Genomic DNA, 24,543 nt, shown 5'->3' on the forward strand with positions numbered 1-24,543 from the left:
AATGATATCTTCATTTCTGAATTCTCGGATCTCCTGGCTGATATTACCCTCTCCCATGACAAAGTATTTATTGTTGGTGATTTTAACATTCACGTTTGTTGTCAATCAAAACCTTTGGTTAATGACTTTTTATCACTATTGGACTCATTTGATTTTATACAACATATTAATACGCCAACTCACTCTCTCGGTCACACCCTTGATCTCGTTCTTACACGAGATATTTCAGTTAATAATATTGATTTATGCAATGTTTCTTTTACTGATCACTTTTCTATAATGATGGATTTGAATATTACTGTTGATGTTCCTGCTACTAGTTGTGCTCCACGCTGTTCTCGCTTTTATGTACGATTTTAAAACCATATTCTCTAGTCTTGATGTACATGTCCAATAAGATGGTATCGATGTTTCTGTCTTAGAATTTAATTCTTCTTGTAAAACGGTTTTAGACTCAATTGCTCTGCTCAAGATACGCTGTAATAAGGGAAGACCTGCTCCCTGGCTAAATGAAACTACGCGACCGCTACACTGCGCCTGTGGAACTGCGGAATGGCGTTGGAAAAAAGATGGACTGATTATTTCTATACAGATTTTTAGGACTTCTCTATTCAACTTCCAGGTTGCAGTTAAGAAAGCTAAACATGACTTCTTCGCTGATTTAGTATCCCATCATTCTAAGAATTCCAGGGTCTTATTTAATTCAATTAACGCTGCTATTCACCCTCATTCTGTGACGGGATTAAATAGTACTGTTTTTTCATGTGAGCAGTTTCTTTCATTCTTTATTAGTAAAACTGATATAGTCCGCTGTGGTATTGTTCCAATTGGCTATGAACTTCCTACTGTTAATCATGACATTGTCTTGGAATCTTTTGATCTTGTCTCACTTTCACAGTTAAAAAGTACTATTGACACCCTTAAACCTTACCTCTTGATTTTGTACCACCACGCCTCTTAGTGGAAGCCTTTGATGTTTTGGGTCCACCTTTACTAGCCATTATCAATGGTTCTATTAGTGAGGGAGTTGTGCCCTCATTTTTTAATGATGCTGCAGTGCGTCCCTGTCTAAAAAAGGCAGAATTAGATCCTGGAATTTTAGCCAATATTCGCCAGATTTCCCAATTGCCATTTCTGGCTAAAATATTAGAAAGAATTATTTATAATCAATTGGTTGATCACCTTAACTCCAATAATTTATTTGAGATCTACCAATCTGGCTTTAGGCGTTATCATGGTGTTGAGACGGCCCTCCTGAAAGTATTCAATGACATCTCTATTATTACTGACTCTGGTGGCGCTGCAGTCCTTGTCCTCCTTAACCCGTCCGCTGCCTTTGACACTATTGACCATGAGATATTACTGTTGCGGCTTGAACATCTTGTTGGGCTTAAAGGGGCTGCTCTTAACTGGTTCATATCTAATTGGTAGACACTTTTCAGTGACTTTAAATTCCTCTTTTTCATCTACTGCTCCTCTTAAAAGTGGTGTTCCTCAGGGATCCAAGAAAGTCTGATTCTGTTTCTCCAATATTAGCTTCTATACACTGGCTGCCTGGCGATTTTCGAATTGATTTTAAAATCTTGTTGCTAGTTTTTAAATCTTTACATGGGCTTGCTCCTGCCTATTTATCCAAATTGTGTGCTTTACCCAAGCCATCTAGAGTGCTTAGATCTTCTGGTCAGTTGTCTCTTGTTGTCCCTCGTACCAAGTGTAAAACTAAGGGGGACAGGGCTTTTTGCAGCTGCTGCTCCTCGCCTGTGGAATTCTTTACCTCATCACATAAAGGAGTCGTCCACAATTGAGCTGATCAAAACAAGATTAAAGACTCATTTCTATTTACTTTCTTTCCGTGACCTTCAGTAATACTGATGGCTTCCTCATTGTGATTATTGAAATCTTACTCCTCTTTATTATTTACTAGCAAAATACCCGCGCTTCGCAGCGGAGAAGTAGTGTGTTAAAGAGGTTATGAAAAAGTAAAGGAAACATTTTAAAAATAACGTAACATGATTGTCAATGTAATTGTGTTGTCATTGTTATGAGTGTTGCTGTCATATATATATACATATACACATATACACACACATATACACACATATACAGATATATTATATATACATATACACATATATTTTTTATATATATATTTTTTATATATATATATATATATATATATATATATATATATATATATATATATATATATATACACATACATACATACATACATACATACATATACACACATAGATGCACTTACAATAACATAGAAATCAATATAAACAACATTAACATCATTATCATATGAGAATATGAAGTAATATATAAGAAGCACATTTCATATAAATATAAATAATTAAACAGTAAAATCTTCTTGTATAATTTGCTACCGTGGCTTTTCGTTGGTCTGTCCAGGATATTTAAATCACCTGTAGCTTGCAAACTGTTTCACCTATTGACTTGAAATGTGGTACACATATAATACGTCACGTCTGCTATCCGCTTTATGGGTGATGATTGTATTACTCTTTTTATGTTTATTTTATTTTAGAATCAACTCCTATCTGCGCACACCAGGGCGGCCGTGGGCAGATGCGTATGGTGTATTCACTCCATGTTATCGTGCATTGCGCTGTCACTGGTATTTTGATAAAAGAATTTGAACAATATATAAGAAGCGTATAAATGATTAAACAGTAAAACATTAACATTTAAGAAGTAAAGTTACATTGAGTACTACTGCAGTGCCTTCGGGTATACCTCATTTTTTCTTTGCCCATTACATGCTTAAATGTATACATTTTTTGGTGTACCTACCCGAGAACACGCGACATATAACCGACCGTGGGAGAAGCATGGATTTTAAAGAAGCGTTGAGTTCATCTGCTGGTCTCCCTCGTGGAATAACTGGTAATGTTTCACTAAAATCTACAGCGAGTAAAACGACATTACCTCCTTTTTTTTTTGTACGATCTCTGAGATGTTGCTTTTTTCGGTTCAAGGCTTCATAAGCTCTTTATGTTCCATGGTGTACTTAATAAGTACTAATTATCCCAAACCATCATCTTTGAATGTTGCAAGACTTTCGCCTTGTATGTAGATCGGGGTAATTACATTCATTGCATTCCTAGTCTGAATCACAATCTGATTGTATGGGTGGTTACCTGGCACTGTAGGGTTGCCACCCGTCCTTTAAAATACGGAATCGTGCCGCGTTTGACAATGAAATTGCGCGTCCCGTTTTGAATCAATACTGGACGGGATTTATCCCGTATTTTTGTAATCATTTTTTTTTTAAAGCAGCGTCTCATGCAAATCATCCCACACGCATTTTATGAAGATGCCTCCTTTCCTACTTTTGATTGGGTAATACTTGATGTCATCGTTAGTTTGATTGGTGTTTTTAACTGTCCAGTGAGGAGGGCGTGTCTTTTAAGTACAGTCTGCAAAGTGTTGGCACTGAGATGTGGCGTCAGCGCCATACTTGAAGCCCCTAACGTTGCGGTCAGCAAGTCGGCTAACATCCGCCATGTGCCGTCTTTCAGTTGCGAGAAGCAGATCATAGAATGGTTGAAACTGTTGCCCCTAACGTTGCGCCACGGCGTGTGGTTCGTTTATACCTCGTGTCTTCTCATTAAACTTTTATCTCGCGAATATGTTATTGCAATCCGCAGCAGGAGCGTTTCTATAAACTTTATTTAAACTTACGTTTTACACCGTGGTTTGTTTCCCTTATGAACATGCTTGTATGCTTAACTCGCTCCGTTCTCAATTGTTTAATTAATTTTTTGCTCTTCGCTGTTTGCGGCTGTTCCTCCATTTCCCCCTACTTCGTTCTTTTATCTCGCGAATATGTTATTGCAATCCTTAACGGGAGCGTTTCAATAAACTGATTGAAAATAGTTTTGCATTTACCTTTTTAGTAAAAGGCGAGCTTTTAAGCCTGAGAAATCACCCCGTAAATGCACACGTTTAATTGGACATGTGTTAATATGTATGGTTACACAGTATTAAAAGACAGTGAACAACGTCAGTTACCTTTGTTCCCGCGTTTGATAAAAGGTGAGCTTTTAAGCCTGAGAAATCACCCCGTAAATGCACACGTTTAATTGCACATGTGTTAATATGTATGCTTACACAGTATTAAAAGACAGTCAAAAATTAACGTCATTTACCTTCGTTCCCGCGTGCGACTCGTGCTGTAAATCTCTTCCTTGTTTTTAGTTCACGTGATTACGTAGGAGGCGTGATGACGCGATACGTGACTCCGCCTCCTCCATTACAGTGTATGGACAAAAAATATGTTCCAGTTATGACCATTACGCTTTGAATTTCGAAATGAAACCTGCCTAACTTTTGTAAGTAAGCTGTAAGGAATGAGCCTGCCAAATTTCAGCCTTCTACCTACACGGGAAGTTGGAGAATTAGTGATGAGTCAGTCAGTCAGTGAGTGAGTCAGTCAGTGAGGGCTTTGCCTTTTATTAGTATAGATTGTATTTATGTTCATTTATTTTATTTCTATTTGTTGTTTATGTTAAGTGTATGTTTTTTTTTCTTTTATTGTAAAGCACTTTGGCCACAGCATTCCTATGTTGTTTTAAATGTGCTATATAAATAAATGGACATTTCCCTGCTTTATTAAAGGTATCATTTTCCACTTTCTATGAAATGTTTTACTATGGGTGGTTCAGAGTTGCTGTTAATATATGTATGTTTTCCTATCATGTTTTCTACAGGGTGGTCTATATCTAATTATGCAATTTTCATTACGCTATAGCTTATTAAGTTTATTACATAGAGTATTCACAAAAAATTATTTTTGTTGCTGATAGATGGCAGGACCTGCCCTGCATTCGTTTATTGCAAGATATTTCAAACAATTCTTTTGTCTTGCATTGTTTTCCTGCATTGCATTAAAAGTTGCATAGTTAGATCTAGGCCACCCTATATTTAGATCCCGGCTTTTGTGTGGAAAGTTGCTTATGCACATTTTGGGCCTTTATTTGTGCATATACCAAGTTTTATAAATCTGACCCCATGACAAGACTGTCTTTAACTAGTGGCACCTATTTATTTTTCTTAGTTGAGCTATTGCACTCAGACTTCAGTAAACTTTGTCAAACTAGAGGACTAGAAATTCATGCTTTGTTCGGACTAAATAAATATGTACTGTATATTTAAATATTTTCTGTTTAGGAAAAAGAACTGTTGTCGTCAAAAGTAGTAAGACTGGAGGAAAATGTCACTGATCTGAAGTTGAAGCTGGCTACAGCGGTAGCAGATAAGGACCGTTTTATGCAAGTAAATCCATATAATAGTTTGTTGGTTTATGAATGGATCTGTAGGGTCCTTTTTGTCTAATGAATTTCATTATTTTTTTAAGTAATGTTATCCTCTCCCCTGGTACTACATTTTGTAAGACCAATTGTTTTCAAATACTATATGGACAAAAGTATTGGGACACACCACTTAATTATTGAATTCAGATGCTTCAATTAAACCCATTGCCACAGGTGTATAAAATCAAGCACCTAGCCAAGCAGTCTCCATTTACAACCCTTTGTGAAACAAAATGGGTCGTTCTGAAGAACTAAGTGACTTCAAGCGTGGTACTGTGATAGGATGCCACCTTTGCAGTAAGACAGTTTGTGGAATTTCATCCCTGCTGGATATTCCAAGTTCAACAGTAAGTGGTAATATTGTAAAGTGGAAGCGTTTAGGAACAAAATAAACTTGGCCATGAAGTGGAAGATCACGTAAAGTCACTGAGTGGGATCAACAACTGCTAAGGTGCATTGTGTGTAAAAGTCACCAACACTCTGCTGATTCCATAGCACAAAAACTTCATGGAATGGGTTTCCATGGCCGAGCAGCTGCATGCAAGCCTTACCTCACCAAGCCCAATGCCAGATGGAGTGGTGTAAAGCACACTACCACTGGATTGTGGAGCAGTGGAAACGTGTTCTATGGAGCGATGAATCAAACTTCTTTGTTTGGCAGTCAAAGGGGGCGAGTCTGGGTTTGGCGGATGCCGGGAGAACCAACTATTAATTTTGGTGGAGGAGGGATAATGGTGTGGGGCTGTTCTTCAAGGTTTGAGCTCTGCCCCTTACTTCCAGTGAAGGACAATCTTAATGCTTCAGCATACCAAGACATTTTGGAGAACACTGTGCTTCCAACTTTGTGGAAACCGTTTGGGGAAGGCCCTTTTCTGTTCCAGCATGACTGTACCCCAGTGCACAAAGCAAGGTCCATAAAGACAGGGTTGGATGAGTTCGGTGTGGAATAACTTGACTAGCCTGCACAGAGCCATCACTTCAACCCCATCGAACACCTTTGGGATGAACTGGAACAGAGATTGTGAGCCAGGCCTTCTTATCCAACATCAGTGCCTGATCTTTATAAATGCTCTACAGAATGAATGGGCACAAATCCCCACAGAAACACTCTTAAATCTTGGGGAAAGCCTTCCAAGAAGAGTTGAAGCTGTTATAGCTGCAAAGGGTGGGCCATCTCCATATTAACATTTATGTATTTGAATGCAATGTCATTAAAATCCCTGTTGGTGTAATGGTTAGACGTCCCAATACTTTTGTCTATGTAGTATATCTATGGAATTGTATATAAATTATTTATTGATATAGAGGATGTACAAGTCATTGAAAATACTTATACGCCAGAATTTTCTTTACCCTGATTCTAATCTCAAATCTAATCCTAACATCAACATTAAACCTACCCCACTCCTGCTTCCAACCCTAAAGCTAACAATCCTAATCCCAACACTAATCTCAACCCTTATTTATTGGATATACTCAGTTAATTTCCTGGACTCGGGCTTTAAATTGCATGCCCAAGCAAACCCACTTATACAGGGTGAAATATGCTCTCTGTAAGGACTGGCAACTCCCCTGGTATTAATTTAAATATTTTATCTTCTGCTGGTATGGGCTTCAGCTCTCTGGAAGAAAGAGTGTATATGCATTCAAACTTTCAAAAAAAATTTTTTTTAGAGATGTAAGTGGAGAAATAAATAGTAAAACACTGAATAATCCAATTACACAAATATACATCTATGCAATTATGACCATTTGTGGAATGAAAATACTGGTACTGTATGTTGTGGGGAAAGGAAACATACTGTAAATCTACAAAAGATCCTTCTCAACTTCAGTTCAAGTATTCATCCTGACTGAGGGAGTAGAATGCTTTGCATTTTTGCTTGATGTTTTTCCACACAAAGTATTTGACTCCCTCTACAGTGAATGCAAGTACACCTTTCATGTGGGCAATATTAATTGGCTATGGCACATTAACATGTTTGTAATAATGTGCCTTTTATGCATATATAAATTCACTCCATGCAAGGTTGATTCCTGCATTTCACCCAATATTACTGGGATATGTGCCAGCATCCCATCATTCTGGATTAGATTAAATGGGTTTGAGAGTGTTATGCTATGTTGTGGGAAGCCTGAAATGACAAATTTTGAATTATTTCAGATTGAGAGGCATGTGCACATCACGGTACCAATTAAAAGATGAACCACATTTTTCACCCTTCTTGCTTATGTTTCTACTTTAGTGCATTTTTATTGCTGTTGTTAAGAAATTTATTTCAATTGTTAATGAATTTACTATTTGATTTAAAGCTGTCTTAACCTCTTATAGGAAAAGCTGCAGCTACACAAGCGTGTCAAGGAGCTGGAGATGGAACTGCAGCGTGCACAGATGGGAAGGGAGGGTTTCACAGACCAAGTGTGTGATTTACACATAGAACTTGTAGATGCCAAAGCCCAGGCAAATAGGCAAGATCAAGAAAAGATTATGATGAAAGAAGAACTGGTGACTGTAAAGCAGGTTTGTTTTCCAAGGCATAATTCTTTTTTAATATATGTTTTGTGTGTACATTAGAATAAACAAAGAAGTAAAATTATGGAACCATATTGGTTTTCAAACCAGATGTAAATTATATTAGACTATCATATTTTTTAATATGACTCACATGTAAATATTAGAGTGAAGAATTTGTAATGCTTCACCTATCTTTCACTATATCATGGAATATTGTGGTTAATCACATTAATGGATTTACTTTACTTACAGGCGTCAGTAACTATCAAAGTTACTGAGTGCATGTAAACACCTTTACTACAGCAAATAGGCTAACTGTCTAGAAGGGCGATTTTTATATATTTGGTTTTGCTTTCATTTCCACTTTGTTTGGCTTCATCAGACAAATTCGTCTTCTAACACTTTTGATGTGCGAATAATATAATTTACTTAATACAACACACAAAACACGTAACCAATCCTTACTTTATAGAAAGAACAAAATACTAATACATTAAAAGAAAATAATGAAACAAGGTGGTAAAGTCTTTCTAGAAACCTAAAAACTCCAAAAAGCTTAAAAAGTATGACTCTGACACCAGCTTTAGTATATGCCAAGTTTCTAACTGTAGGTTTTATATTGGACATTATTCTGATTGAATGGTAATTGTAAAATTTCAAGTAATGTAAATATAGAGAATGAGAGTGCTGGCGAGTGAAGATGTGGCATTTAGAAATACGATATGGCAAATTGTGTATAATGTTAAATAATATCTATTACATTGAATGTGAGTGAAAGGCATGACCTTATTAAAAATCCAATCATAATCGTTATTTCCAAATGCCAGATATTCAAAAACTATTAAGAAAATGGAGCCAGCAGATGTGCTGTGGACAATAAAAAAACGAATAGCACATTTAAAAAAAAAAAAAATACCAGAAAGTCAGACATTTGGTGCAGGCATACAGAGGGAAAGGAGCTGAATTATCTTACCTGTGTTTTAAGCTTCCCAGCAAAACCAGGTTGTGTTGAATTCAGAGAGTGGCATGATGTTACCTGCTAGCATTAACCAAGAAAAAATAGTGAATTGTGTTGACCTTGTGCATGACGACACTCAACCCTAGGATTGTGTAGCTGGTAAAAGCTTGCTCAATATCTACTTGACACCCCAAAGAAATATGACAGAATTTATATCCATGTGTGAATACTTCTTCTAAAAGTGATGAACACCAAAGTATAATCAAAGAAAAAAAACTTTCATCATTAAATTCCCAGCAGCCCTACAAGTGTGGATATTATTGTGAAATGTAGTTGTTTACCTCAGACAATGTTTAAATGACCAATGTGTTCAAATGTACCAAAAAGTCACAAGCCTTGCCTATTTGTCCAGCATGTAGGGTACGGCAACCAACTGTCTTGCTGCGTTTTAAGCAACCTAGAGCAACCTGTCCTTGTTGGAGGGCATTAGTTCCATTTTCTCATTTAATACTGAAAAGTGATTCTTCATGCAAGAGTTTTGGAAAAAAAACTCTGTGAAATAATGTAGCTATCTTGATTTAAATTGCCAAAAAAGAGCAGACTGGTGAAATCACTGGTTTAGTATTGTGCTGGTGGAAGAACCAGAATACCAAAAATCAACATGGCAGTTAGGGGATGGGCTTACAAATTCACAGTATAGATCATGCTGACACATTAATTCTTGATTTCAGTTTCATTCACCAGTTGAATGCTTTAAAGTTTCCCTTTAAAGACTAAGCAGCCAGTGTGTTGCTATCCTTTTTATTTAAATAAACTTTTTTTGTTAATAGATTTTCAAATTATATTTATTTGTTTATTTGGGGAATTTGGACCAAGTTTATTAGTGGATGGAATCAGATTAAAAAACAGACTAATGCACAGCTCCAAAGTATATAAAACTTATGTACATCCTGGAGCTGCACTGACAATGATTCTCACCATGTAACTTTATTTGCATGTTTTTCTTGTATTGTGTATTTTAAATAACGTGGCATTCTATTGTAGACACTTCCATTCAGCTTGGTGCAGGTGTCAGCATTCTTGAATTAAGTTTAAACAAATTTACATTTGCATTTGGAATATTGACGTCACAGTTTGACTTTGTAGTCCTGTTTAGTAAAACAACTGAGATTCAAATGCTGGAGTCGGAGTCATATAAGAATTTTACGAATCTGACTCCACTAAAAATTGGTTACATTTTTGACTCTGACACTATAGTCGTGGAATGAAAACATTAAAAATGAAAATTGAAACATAATTTCAGCAATCATAAATTCTCAAAGTTATATGAAAAGTATTCAATGCATTTTCTTTTACCTTTTTCTGGGGGATTATTTTTTTAGGTAAATGAGCACATCTCTGCTGACCTAGCTGACACAAAGCAAAAGTTAGAAGTTGTTTTGAAACAGTTGCACGAGCTGGAGGCAGAAAAAGTGATTCATATCAACCAGATCACTGCTCTAGAGAAGGAACGCTGCCAGCTAATTGAAGAAAAGGAGGTGCTGATGACTGCAACAATGGGGACAGAGGAAGTTTGTGAAGATAAGATGCAAAAACTAAAAGAAGAATGCCAGGCACTTAGGTGAGTCAGCTGATGTAATCAAAAGCATGGCTGAAGCATTTTGGCCTTGGTAATTGCAGTCTTTCAACATGCTTTGTATACTGAACACAACTCAAATTATGAAAATGTGCTGTACTTCCTCCACGGTTTTGGCTTTTACATGACCCAAATTAAATAATTAATTCCATAAGATAGATAGATACCACTTCATTTGTGTCAAGGGGGATATTTACTTGTTTACATAAACAATGAGTAAGTAGATTTTATATCAAACACCAACAACAACCTACACTAGAATTTATATATAAAAAAAAAAAAAAAAAACATCAAAAATTCAGGCTTGGCTAAAGATAAAAAGAGCAGGTGCGGTGACAATCTCTGTCACAGAATGGGCCAATCAGACCCAAAATCTCACCAATGCCATTTATCTAATTTCGCAAAAATATTATTGAGTCAAGTGTTGAAGTTCCCTAAACCCTGCTGTCTGCTACACTCTTGGTATTTTATGTCATGTGTTTGTGGTTCTTTGTATAAAGAAAAAATTTTGCCCTTAACAAATTTCCAAGTGTGTTGCTATGTTCTTATTGAAGAATTAATTTTAAAGTTGCAGCTGGGATCCATTGAACTAATTCCCTTGATATTTTTAAAACACTTAAATAATGTCCCCACTTAATCTCCGTTTGCTTAAACGAAAAGGTTCAATTCCATCAATATTGGAGCTTATACCTCTAAATCCAAGAATCAGCCTAGTACAACACCATATAACTTTTTTCTTGTATAGTGCTCTTCACTGAACAATTCTCAGTTAAAATACAAGTATAGGATATAGTAATTGCTAAATACAGAATTAATACATATAAAAATACAGATTTGTTAAAACACATGGAGAAGAACGTAGAATCTGATGAAACTATAGCCAGTTGAGAATGGGGGAAATTTAAATTGTGTAAGAGAAAGTCAAAAACAAAGTTTGACACGGTCACAGTCCTGGGGCCTCATGTATAACGCCGTGCGTAGAACTCACACTATAACATGGCGTAAGCACAAAAGCGGGAATGTGCGTATGCACAGAAAAATCCAGATGCAGGAATCTGTGCGCATGCAAACTTTCACGTTCTTCCACTACATAAATCCTGATCAGCGTGAAAAGTAACGCACGTGCACGCGCCTTCTGTCCCGCCCCAGCTCCTCCCAGAATTACGCCTCTTTGAATATGCAAATCAATATAAATAGCCTTCTGTGAAAAGACAATGGGAAAAGCACGGGGGAAAATATAAGAATTTCATCGAATACCAAGTGGAGGCAAAGGAAAAACGTACTATTTGTTGGTTTAAACAGTGGTATAATCAACAAAAGGAAGTTGATCGAGTGACATAGTGTCGGAGAAACTCGAAAGCTCAAGTTCACAAAGTCGCACAGTGCCCGAAATAAAAGTCACATATCAAAGTCAGCGTGAAAAGGCTCCATCCATTAGCCCACCGTCTAAGTGTCATATGAAAGCTTATTAGGGTACAGACAAAAAAAAATAGGCACACAGTGGTGAAAAAAGCACAAAATGTCAACTTTAATCTCGAAATTTCCACTTTAATCACGTAGTTTATTTTGTCATTAAAGTAGAACATCATAAACTTCATCTTAAAATCGTTTATTTTACTAGTTTCTCAAGTAGCACGTTAAATGCTTTGTTTTGTATTTGATCTTCTATGTGCTCTTATGTGTGTGAATCACTACGTGCTTCCGTTCTTTCTCTTTCTCCAACAGGACACAGAATCCATTGCATTCGTGATATTACAGCTCTCTGAATAATTAAAATACTGAGATGTATACGTGATATCTTTTTCATGATGATAGGAATGAAAGCATGTTATTAAACATGGGAACACGGTGGCGCAGTGCTTGTTCATATCTCATGCAAGACGCTTGCTGCGCCATGCGCGACCTTCAATGACATAATTTATCAAGCAGTACTGTCTCTTTCAAACGTACTAACCTCCAATTCCTGTCCTTACTTTTCTTTCTCCAAATACCCAATCGCCACACAATCAGCTATGTAATAGACGTGAAGCCATTTGTAAGCTTAGAACGCCGATTCTTCAAAACTTTTAAGGAACATTGAAATATTTTCATAGTACATGTTTAATTATTCTATCCGTCTATCTTTCCAGTGTCGCGTCAGCGCAAGAATACAACGCAATGCAGGAACAATCCCTGAACTAGCTAGCGCTGCGGCACCGTGTCCTCACATGTTTAATTATTAACAATACAGATTATTTAAATGAAGTTAAAGTTTTATCTGTATAATATAATCAAGATATTTTGCTGCATTTCATCTTAAAAATGAATACCGTCATCATATGTAAATACGCGCTTTATAAAGTGGCGCAGGTTGTGCAATATTATAACTGTAGTGCAAGTTTACAGTGAGGTAATTGTACTTATAAGTAAACAGTTCTACAAGGAGCATGGACTGATGGACTGATTGAGTGCATTTATAGTTCTTGGGATGAAACTTTTTCTAAACCGCGAAGTCCGTACTGGAAAGTCTCTAAAGCGTTTTGCCGTGGCTGAGTCAGTGTCTGCTTCATGCTGTATACCGATAATTCTCTTTCCGATCAGCTGCTGCTGTGATTCCCCACTCAGATACAATGATATAAATACTCCGAGTGGTGCAATGAGAGTAATATGGAAAAAGATGATCTGCTGTGGCAACCCTTAACGGGAGCAGCTGAAAGAAGAAGATGATGCAGTGAGAGTTACAACGCTAAAGCAGTTATGGTATTTGGAATACTATGGCTATTCCCTGGACCATTATATTGCTGCAGGTTAATTACAATCCGATGCATTACACTAATAATATGCAGTTAGTTTCAGTGTATTTATAAAGCCGCGTCAGGAATGTGGAGCTAAGAAAGAAAGGGTGACCACACAGGAACCGAGCGGAGAAATTGGGTACACCAAGGTATGAGGTACCGTGGAAATGTGCTTGGCTTTACGCCAAGTTTAGGTTTTATACATTGCAATTTGAGTGTGGAAATGTTCGTACGCAACATTTCTGTGCGTATGCACCGTTTATACATGAGGCCCCTGGAGACCTTGGCCAGCAAGCTGCCTAACCCTTTTTCTTCCAGGCTTTTTATAGTGGAGTCTGTGCTGGGTGGGCCATCCAGTCAGATGAAAGACATTTTCCATTCAATGATTCCCTTGTTCCTTAATCCAGGATGACTCTTCCCATTCACAGGAGAGCAGACTGGCAGTACAGCAGTGGCACCAAGTGCCACATTCAGATACAGAAACAGAATAGAGGAGGGTTTTTTGGTCTGAAACCCCTGCAGATTTTGTTTTTTCTCCAGTTTCACTGGAGTTTTTTTTTTTTTTTTCTCCCGTCTGCCCTTGGCCATCTGACCGCATTGGACTGTCACTTAGAAACTTAAAACTTTCTCTTAATTATATATATATTTCTTATGTAAATATGCATTATTTGTCTATCTTTTGCATACTATATATTACCTAAATTTAATTTGTTTTTCTTTGCGTGTAACTACTTCTTTGGCATGTTGTAAAGTACTTTGAGTTACATCCTTTCTATGAAGATGTGCTATAGAAATAAATGTTGTTGTTGTTGTTGTTATTTAACCTGACATTGTATTAGCCTTTTTAATTATTTCTGTGTACTGTACTGTCTAAATGCAGAAAGTGAAGAGTCCTCTACAGCTCCTATGTACTTGTATTACAAGTTTTTTAAACTTCTCATTGTTTATTCATATCAACATTTTTACTCCCTATGTACATTTACTTGTGTTAAATATAATCTGCCAGAAATTTCCTCAAGTCCATATGCTATCCAGCTTTCTCTGTAATGATTCAGTTGATTCTACATTATCTCCCCTTACACCTATTTTAGTTTCATCAGCTTGTTACTTATTCAATCATCTTGTTATATATATATATATATATATATATACAGTACTGTGCAAAAGTTTTAGGCAGGTGTGAAAAAATGCTGTAAACAAAGAATGATTTCAAAAATGGAAGTGTTAATCATTTATTTTCATCAATCAACAGAATGCAGCGAATGAACAAAAGAGAAATCTAAATCAAATCAATATTTGGTGTGACCACCCTTTGCCTTCAAAACAGCATCAATTCTTCTAGGTACACTTGCACACAGTTTTTGAAGGAACTCGGCTGGTAGGTTGTTCCAAACATCTTGGAGAACTAACCACAGATCTTCTGTGGATGCAGGCTTCCTCACATCCTTCTGTCTCTTCATGTAATCCCAGACACACTCGATAATGTTAATATCAGGGCTCTGTGGGGGCCATACCATCACTTCCAGGACTTCTTGTTCTTCTTTACGCTGAAGATAGTTCTTAATGACTTTGGATGTATGTTTGGGGTCGTTGTCCTACTGCAGAATAAATTTGGGGCCAATCATACGCCTCCCTGATGGTATTGCATGATGGATAAGTATCTGCCTGTATTTCTCAGCATTGAGAACACCATTAATCCTGACCAAATCTCCAACTCCATTTGCAGAAATGCAGCCCCAAACGTTCAAGGAACCTCCACCATGCTTCACTGTTGCCTGCAGACACTCATTATTGTACTGCTCTCCAGCCCTTCAACGAACAAACCGCCTTCTGCTACAGCCAAATATTTCAAATTTGAACTCATCAGTCCATAGCACCTGCTGCCATTTTTCTGAACCCCAGTTCCTATGTTTCCGTGCATACTTGAGTCGCTTGGCCTTGTTTCCACATCGGAGGTATGGCTTTTTGGCTGCAACTCTTCCATGAAGACCACTTCTGGCCAGACTTCTCTGGACAGTAGATGGGTGTACCTGGGTCTCACTGGTTTCTGCCAGTTCTGAGCTAATGGCACTGCTGGACATCTTCCGATTTCGATGGGTAATAAGCTTGATGTGTCTTTCATCTGCTGCACTAAGTTTCCTTGGCCGACCACTGCGTCTACGATCCTCAATGTTGCCCGTTTCTTTGTGCTTCTTCAAAAGAGCTTGAACAGCACATCTTGAAACCTCAGTCTGCTTTGAAATCTTTGTCTGGGAGAGACCTTGCTGATGCAGTAGAACTACCTTGTGTCTTGTTGCTGTGCTCAATCTTGCCATGACATGAAACTGTCTTCCACAACCTCACTTTGGTAGCAGAGTTTAGTTGTTCCTCACCCAGTTTTAAGCCTCCTACACAGCTGTTTCTGTTTCAGTTAATGACTGTGTTTCAACCTACGTGTGACATTGATGATCATTAGCACCTGTTTGGTAGAATTGGTTGATCAGACACCTGACTAGAATTCTACAAAATCCCTGACTTTGTGCAAGTGTACCTATAAGAATTGATGCTGGTGTGAAGGCAAAAGGTAGGAACACCAAATATTGATTTGATTTAGATTTTTCTTTTGTTCGCTCACTTTGCATTTTGTAAATTGATAACAATAAACAATCATTATTTATATTTCTGAAAGCATTCTTTGTTTACAGCATTTTTTTCACATCTGCCTAAAACTTTTGTACAGTACTGTACACTGTATAATATATATATATATATATATATATATATATATATATATATATATATATTTTATTTTATATTTATATATAATATATATATATATAAATATAAAATAAAATATACAATTTTGACAACATATTTTCAACTATCCAAAGAGGCATTTAGACTTAGTAAAATATCCAGAGGTGCTTGTCAAAAGTTGTATTGCCCTGAACATGTCTTAGAAAAGGAATAAATAGTAAATACTTTTTGTAAATAACTACAATTTGTTAATGTTAACAATCTCTGTCCATTGACACGTTAAAGTGACTTTTTAAACAACTGTACCATCATTAAACTGCATAATATTTAAACTAATAAATAATAACAATAAAATAAATAATAGTATTATTACTGGAAGCTGCACTATTACTTTCAGTATTTCAAGCCCAGGTGCATTACACAGTATTCACCAAGTTAAAATAAAATAAAATAAAACAAGTGCAACTTGTTGATGACATCTTTACCAACTGAAGCATCATTAAGGCAAACTGCATTAATATGGACCTTGCTTCAAGCTAAGCTATATACATAAAAAATAAAACTGCAACTTGCATTTATAATGCTGTTTGTGGTATAGCCCTACGGAAGCGTATTAGGGCCACGGTGAAGAAAAAAAAATATGGATCTGGGATCAGGAATATCATGAAATTAATGTATTCTGTGTGGTGAACGCTGCATGCACCTCCTCTTAATGCAAGAGGAAGTCAGTTTAAGAAGCATGTAGCGATTAACATGGCTCGGGGAACACTTAACACAGAGCATTTAATGTGCTACATAACTTGTGATGGGGTTTGAGAAAATATAGTAAATTAAATATTCATTTTAAGATGAAGTTTAGTTTACGATGTTCTACTTTAATGACAAATTACGAGAATAAAGTCAACATATCGACTTTAATCTTTACATAAACAGCGAGAATAAAGTAGAAATGTCAAAAAAGTCAACATGTCGACTTTATTCTCTTCATAAGCGTCGAGATTAAAGTGGAAATGTCGAGAATAAAGTCAACATGTCGTCACACTATTACACAGTACCCAGGTACATTACACTGTATTGAAAACAAATAAAACAAGTACAACTTGGCTTGCAGTATTATCCAGTAGTATAGAAAATGTATCTCCAGACAACAGACACGGCCCCTTTTTTCTGCAAATGTTCTTCTGTATCATCATGTTCAACTTTATCGTCTGCTTCAGTTTCAGAATGTTCTCTGTCCATTTTCACCGTTCAATATCTCCACTAACGCATGTACTCCGTTGCATGCCTGTTTAGCAGTGCAGCAGTGAAAAAGGTCTCCCCATAAACAGTTTCCCGCTGCGCCACATTCCGAATGTTGTTTAGGCTATTTAAACCAGTGTTGTGGTATAAGAAAAATCCGTATCATAACAAAAAAAAAAAAAAACGGTTTTTGTATGAACCGGTATACCGTCCAGCACTAACACACACACATATATATATATATATATATATATATATATAATATATATATATATATATATATATATATATATATATAATATATATATACACACACTAATACTTAATGGAACAGATCTGCTTACACTGTGAAACTTGTGTTTTGCAAGTTTTAAGCAAATGTTTTCTTATTCTTTCATAGTGTAAGTATAAATTAAATTAATGTAAATTGAGGCAGACTTCTTAGTTGTGTGTTTTTAGAGATTCTGAAGACAGACTACTTAAAGAGCAGGAACACCTACAAGCGTGCTGTAAGGAGCTACAGACAGAACTTGGTGTCAAGAATAAGGAACTTCATCAGAAGGAGGAAGAGTTTTTACATCAGATAGAAGAGCAGCAGACAGTAGCACAGCATTGGAAAGAGAGGTGGCAGGAGGCTGCTTTATCCCTCAAAACAAAGGATGAGGATAAGGTACACTAAACATAATCAATAACGAGAAAACTAATTACTGTCCAATCATAAGCACAAATATTATAAAAGACTCGTAGTATTGTTAACTAGTACTATAATAATATTTATATAAGCTTAAAGAAGTGTTAAGAATAGTCTCAAAGAAAATCTTTTTAATAAGTGTTATGAGTTTTAGTATCCAACAGATGCCGAGATGATATGTTTTGCAGTTTCAGTTTTATCTTCTTTCGGTTTATGCAAGCAAAATGGGTCTATTTATACATGGAAAAAGAAATACTAATAATAATTGCTTAGTGAATAGAGGCATAATAGATTTGTAACTATGCTATAAAGAACTTATATTTGAATAGAACATCATTAATTATGTTGTGATAAAAGATTTCAGAAAAAGAAGAAACTAAGCAGCTTGGTGAAGAGTTGGAGAGGCTACAGTCTATCGTTCTAAGTAATCAGTAAGTACTATTGTCAATAATGGTTTTATCAAACAGCATTTGAATATATTATGTTTTATTAAAATATGTATGTGGTACAATGAATTCAATAAATCAATTTGTAACCGTATAATGGTGCACAGAATGGCCAAACTGTTCCAACTACCATGGCTGCTTTAATATTGTTAGAAGACACTGCAAATGGAAGAATTAGAAGAGAGCATGTATTTAGAGATCATACTGATTTCTTGTCCCATGATGATGACTGGCTTCCATGTTTAGATTTCAAAGAGCTATCCTTTTGGAGCTGTGTGCTGAACTGAGGTCAGCTTTACAAAGGCAGACTTTGAGGAATACTGCTCTACCTGCTCCTTTGCAAGTTCAGTTCACTCTCGAGTTTTTAGCCACAGGAGCTTTTCAATGTGAACTAGCTGATCATTTGGGAATTTTACAGTTTTCACTGAGTCGCGCAATGCCAGCTGTATGGGATGGTATGATCTGCATGTCATCCAGATATATAAGATTTCCTTACACTGTGGTTGGATGGGTAAACATCAAAGCGCGCTTCGCAGCAACATCCGGTTTTCGAAATGTAATCGGAGCGGTCAGCTGCAGGCACATTGCTATAGGTGCCTTTACTTTTTCTTACATTTACAATTAAAGTAGTTGACTGGAGTCACTGAAACTCAGAAATTAAATATTGCATAGACTGAAATAAATAATATATATACTGTATATAAAAATAAAATGCATCCTGGTTTGATGTGTAACCACAAATCTCCATTGACACCCACCCCCATGTAGAATATTCTAAACAAGAGTAGGTAGTAGAATTGTGCTGAAATTCAGAATATGGCTTGCAATGCTAAGAAAATAAAAAACACTTCATATATCTTGTAAAAATGTTCCTTGTAACATAATGTACATTGAACAATGCAAAGCTTTATTGTTAGCACACTGCAACTAGTGTGCACATAACCACTATTTCTAAATTACTATAGCTGTTGTGAAATGGTTAAAAAAAAAAAAAACAAACCTTGATTAAAAAAACTAAGAAATATATGCCAATAAACCTAAACAAAATACAGTCTTTGTTTATTGTAAGAGATATACATGTACTGCTTTGTAGTTCTGACATTTACATGAACATTGTTTGGAACTTGATGTCACAGTGTATTGTGTTGACCACCAAGGTAATGCTTGATCTCCTCAGGAAGACAGCGTGGTTATCACAGTGGTTTCAGGAATGTACAATTAACAATTTACTCATCCCAAATTCCTTTGTTCATTTTTAGCTACAGAAATCAACATCACATTTTTTTTTTATTTTTGCACCTTGTGTATTTCAGTGTTATATTTGGGTGGTGTTTTATCACAGTATAATAGGTTTAACTATAATGAAACAGAAAAATTTACAAAATATAAAATGTTATGTAGAAAGTGTAAAAAAAAGCACACCATCATATCTGAATTCACTTATATATTTGTCACAAGATTCACAAAATTACTTATTTCTGTTTACTTTTGTCCTGACTTTTATAGAGAGGAAATACAGAATCTTTTGCAAGAAAAAGCTAAAGCTGAATCTGAACTGCAGAAGTGTAAGGTAAAGTATCACAGAAAAATTATATCAGTTAAGGCCAGAAACCAGTGAGTGTATTATCATAAGTGAAGATTTACATCTAGAATTTGCCTGAATGCAACAATCATTTTCTGATGATGCATATACTGTGCTGTGCTGTGTGGCTCTCTTCCAAGGATTAGGAGGGGTTGCTTATGAACTACCATAAGACCAGTTAGAGAATGAAAATGTATTAGGGTTAGCTATAGTCATAGCCACAATGACACTGGAGAGGCTCCGATTCTGCCAGTTCAAATAAATATAACATAAAGAGCATCAGTAAGTTTTAGAAATAAATAGAGCAGATCATCATCAGGATTAAAACAAATGTGTTGACTACACATACTGTTTCTTATTCGTAACATATTGCACACAGTCTCAGAAACAGTCTGGAATAGACTACTTAATATGAGGTGAGATTGGATTTGTAAGCATGTTTGATTGTTAATGATACTGAAAAGGATCTATCAAGAGCAGGTGCCTAATTCTTCAACATAATTATCAGGTTAATGGAATGGATAACATTAATAACTGCGGTGGGCTGGCGCCCTGCCCAGGGTTTGTTTCCTGCCTTGCTCCCTGTGTTAACTGGAATTGGCTCCAGCAGACCCCCGTGACCCTGTAGTTAGGATATAGCGGGTTGGATGATGGATGGATGGATAACATTAATAATTCTATCCAAGTCAGTGTGTGATTCTAATTTCAGATTAGAGGAATAAAGATGTTCATATTAACTACTTCTTAAAATTTCCTTTTAGCTGAAAATATATATTTCAATTTATATTAGATTAATAAAGATCTGTGCGGGTATCAAATCCCATTACTACCAGAAGGTATCCTGCTTCATTGGTCCATTCAGCAAGACACCATTATCCCAAAAATTGATCCTGGGGTGCTGTATAATCTCTGACCCTATGCTCTGACCCTCACAGGTCATTCGAAAAGACAGATTCCTCTTGGGGATAAAAAAAATTATATCAAAATCAAAATAAACTATGGGCAGATTTTTCTGCTCAAGTGAAATTGTTGGCTGGAAAATTTAAATTGCCTCATTATAAATGTGTGCATGTTTTAGTGCTTGCTACCTAAAGTTGTTTAGGACAGAGTATGTGTGAGAGATTTGCCCATTACCACAGGCTTCCCAAAGAGCAGGTCATAAAAATATTTGGATGAAATCAGGATTGACTTCAATAAATACATCGTTGTTAGCTGAACGTTTACTGAATCCTAAATGGAAACCTGAACACCGTATGTATCGGGAAGCCCCAGACAAAATAAAACTGTTTGAGAATGTTGTACATAATATCTCAGGTTGTGGAATGAATTAACATCCATTATATTCCCCCAGAGGGGATATAACTGCTGCATAATAAAAAGGTACATTTAGAGTTTGGGACCCGTCCAGCATTAATATATATCAGTATGCTCATAGCTTTGCATGCAATTTAATTCCTATTGCTTTAATCATTTCATGTAAATGTACACTGTTTGAAGTTAAACTCAAATGTTTTATTTTTAATGAAACAGGAAAGTTCTTCTATACAGAAGATTCAGCTTGATGCGTGTAAGCAGCAAATGGAGTTGGAAAGGAGCCATAGCCAATCACTTCAGCAAAGGCTTAATTCCAACATTGTATGTGCTTCCATTTAATCCTTGGATGATTTAGTACCTTTCCTGATGAAAGTTGTGCCAAAGAACTTTTAAACAGTATTAACAGTAGAATATATCTCTATTTTTAGAATCAATCTGGCAGGTTAGGCTAGTTCACTGCTAGATAACATACTAATGATTCTGTTTTACAATTTGTATTCTGTAGTATATGCATCAGTATGCTCAGACTTAAAGCTGCTTCTACTCTGAATGCATTTGTGTAATGCTTATCAAATGAAAAGCAAAAATAAGAGCAACTAATGATTTTATGCAGTGTCCATTTAAAGTAAGAGATATAGGAATTCAAACTGTCTTTCTTTTTAACTGACAGACTGAAGTGCATTCTCATGACAGGATGCAGTGTTTTTAGTTGTATGTTTATAATTTTTAGGAAGAAAAGACAATCTAAAGCTCCTTTTAATGTTAAAACTGGATATTTAATAAATGGGTAACATTTGCCCCGTCTTATTTCTTGAGTGTCATGCAATAGCAGTTTTATCATAGAAAATTAGCAGAGCTGAGTATGTTCTATAGAAACCTCACCAATAAGTTTATTTTACAGGACTGTATTAAATAATATGGATACTGTAGGTTTAAAAAATACTTTGTTCACTAAACAGAGTATAGCCACTGTTTCATGCTGCTGTATTGTGTAAAAGTACTACAGTATTTGTGTAAAGGGAAAGAAAAGCAGCATTTTACATGTTGACATTTCATCATAATACTTATACAGTGTGTATGTACTGTATGTATGTATATATATATATATGTGTGTATATATATATATATATATATATATATATATATATATATGTGTGTATATATATATATATATATATATATATAATATATTTGTTAGTGTTGTTGCTTATTGTCTTGTCTTTATTTGTATTTACTTTTATAATTATTGTAGTGTAAATCTTGTAAGATGACAAGAAGTCCAAGTGAAGTGGGAATATCAGATCATGACTTGAAACACAGGTGAGAGCTATTATTTAGCATTTTTCACTACAAAGTTTTTAAACTGAATACTATTCTTTACAATTCGTGGTGTTTAATTTACCCAGTAAACTTTACTAGTAATACTGTATGCATGGGAGGAATGTCATCCCTAAATGTTACTGTATGATTTCATCTTTTAGCTCATCTGTGGAGGGAATGGAGGACTTGCACAGTGAGAAGGCAGCCCAGGAGTTTCTAGGTAAATTCAGTTTATTATTATTTTATGTGAGTGTCTGATTTGTAAGGAATCATGTACTTCTATTCACCAAATAGTCTAATTTTCTTAAAATCCTTTAAAAAATTGTGTGCCTATAGTACAAATCTCTCTTTGTGTATAAAAATAAAGTTCAACATCCATCTATTAGATTAACCCAGTTATTTAATTTAATGTTAGGCTGTACTCTATATTAGAATCACTAAGCAAAACAACTTTGGTGGAGGCATAAAAAATATTTAAAACTAAATGTAAATAGTCTGAATTATTAACCTGCTTACAGCATAATACATAGAATCTATAAAGGTACCTCAGTGGTTTATTGATCTACAAATAGGTGAAAAGTGGGTATTTTTGGGGGGGAATGCAGAACAGTAAAATCTGTAGGTAATGAAGAGGAGAAGACAAGTGGCTATATGTAGTGTCCAATATTAAATATGTACTTTGCATTAAATCATTTATTTGCTGTTTTTACTTAATCATCACTTCCTCTGTTTACAGCACTGTCTGTATTACTATATACATGTAAATCACATTAACTTGATTGTGTAACTCATTTCATTAACTTATTTCAGAATAATATGTCTGCTTTTGGTCTTTATCAGAAAGATCGAGGAAATGTAAAACCACAAGTGGCAGATCAAAATAAGACTGATTCAACCACTACTGAATATTTAGTTATCAGATACAATATGTGATTGTCGAGCACCTATTAGAAATTTTATGTTTTTCTGAACAACAGCTATAACACAAGTTTAAAATTATGTGAGCAATTTCTGGAGCTTTTTTCTGTTAAACAGGAATGTGTTGACCTCTTCAGCAGTTTAGAATGAATTATACTGGAGGACTAAGTTAAATTTATACCATATGTTTTGTTGTGTGTAACAAAACCGAATCAATGCACCTTACTAATGAAGCAGTGTTTTAGGTTATGATGTTTTCTGACAGATATTATAATGTACCGTTGCATTACCGTTAATGCATTTATTTCTAAAAGCCTTATTTTAGTGTGTTGCCTGACTAGAAACATCAGAAGCCAGTCCATCATAGGAAAAACATAATGTAAATCAACACTCACTAATACCTTGGCAATTTGGAATCAATAGGAAACCTAAATTTCATGCCTTTGGAATGCTGAAACTCGAGTATCTTAAGAAAAATCAACACAGATTTGAAAAAAACTTGTAAACTCTAAATAGATAGAGAAATTCATGTCCCAGTGAGCTGAACGACTTCCGGCCTGTGGCTCTGACATCACACAACCAAGTATTAGAAATGAACATTTTATTTCCAGATATTTAATTTGTCCAATTACTTCTGAGCCCCTGAAATGAAGGGATTGTGTTAAAAATGCTTTAGTTGCCTCACATTTTTATGCAATCGTTTTTTTCACCCCACTGAATTAAAGCTGAAAGTCTGCACTTCATCTGAGTTGTTTCATTTAAAATTCATTGTGGTAATGTACAGAACCAAAATTAGAAAAATGTTGTCTCTGTCCAAATATTTATGGACCTAACTGTATGTAACAACAATGCAAGTGTTTCATGAAATTAGCACTTGCTGTTTTTCTTTCTTCTTTGCTTCTAAAATTTTATACTATACTCTTTTTTTTTTTTTTTTTTTAATGTACACTTGTATTATTAGTTATTCATTTTGTTCATTTTTTGTTTCAGGAATGAATGAGCCACCCAATTCCAAGAATGTGGAAGCAATAAGGTACCAAAAGTAAAACGACTCAGCTTTTAATTTTCTTAG

The 24,543-nt window shown here is 35.5% G+C and overlaps 1 protein-coding gene across 3 annotated transcripts in view; it reads left to right on the top strand.

The window, feature by feature from the left end:
* The window catches only part of LOC114667472 (paramyosin-like), a 91,798-nt gene that overhangs the window by 37,135 nt on the left and 30,120 nt on the right, over positions 1–24,543 (top strand). For 2 of the 3 annotated variants that reach the window (XM_028822780.2, XM_051920872.1), the window contains exons 9-18: positions 5,200–5,304; positions 7,675–7,863; positions 10,198–10,436; positions 17,660–17,870; positions 18,249–18,322; positions 19,844–19,907; positions 21,450–21,554; positions 22,486–22,553; positions 22,715–22,773; positions 24,462–24,504. In XM_028822780.2, coding sequence (XP_028678613.2) covers positions 5,200–5,304; positions 7,675–7,863; positions 10,198–10,436; positions 17,660–17,870; positions 18,249–18,322; positions 19,844–19,907; positions 21,450–21,554; positions 22,486–22,553; positions 22,715–22,773; positions 24,462–24,504 — 1,157 coding nt within the window. The remainder of the gene's footprint in view (positions 1–5,199; positions 5,305–7,674; positions 7,864–10,197; positions 10,437–17,659; positions 17,871–18,248; positions 18,323–19,843; positions 19,908–21,449; positions 21,555–22,485; positions 22,554–22,714; positions 22,774–24,461; positions 24,505–24,543) is intronic. The other variant, XM_051920873.1, reaches the window with a different exon arrangement.

Source organism: Erpetoichthys calabaricus, chromosome 17 (genome assembly GCF_900747795.2).
Source record: "Erpetoichthys calabaricus chromosome 17, fErpCal1.3, whole genome shotgun sequence".
NCBI lineage: Eukaryota > Metazoa > Chordata > Cladistia > Polypteriformes > Polypteridae > Erpetoichthys > Erpetoichthys calabaricus.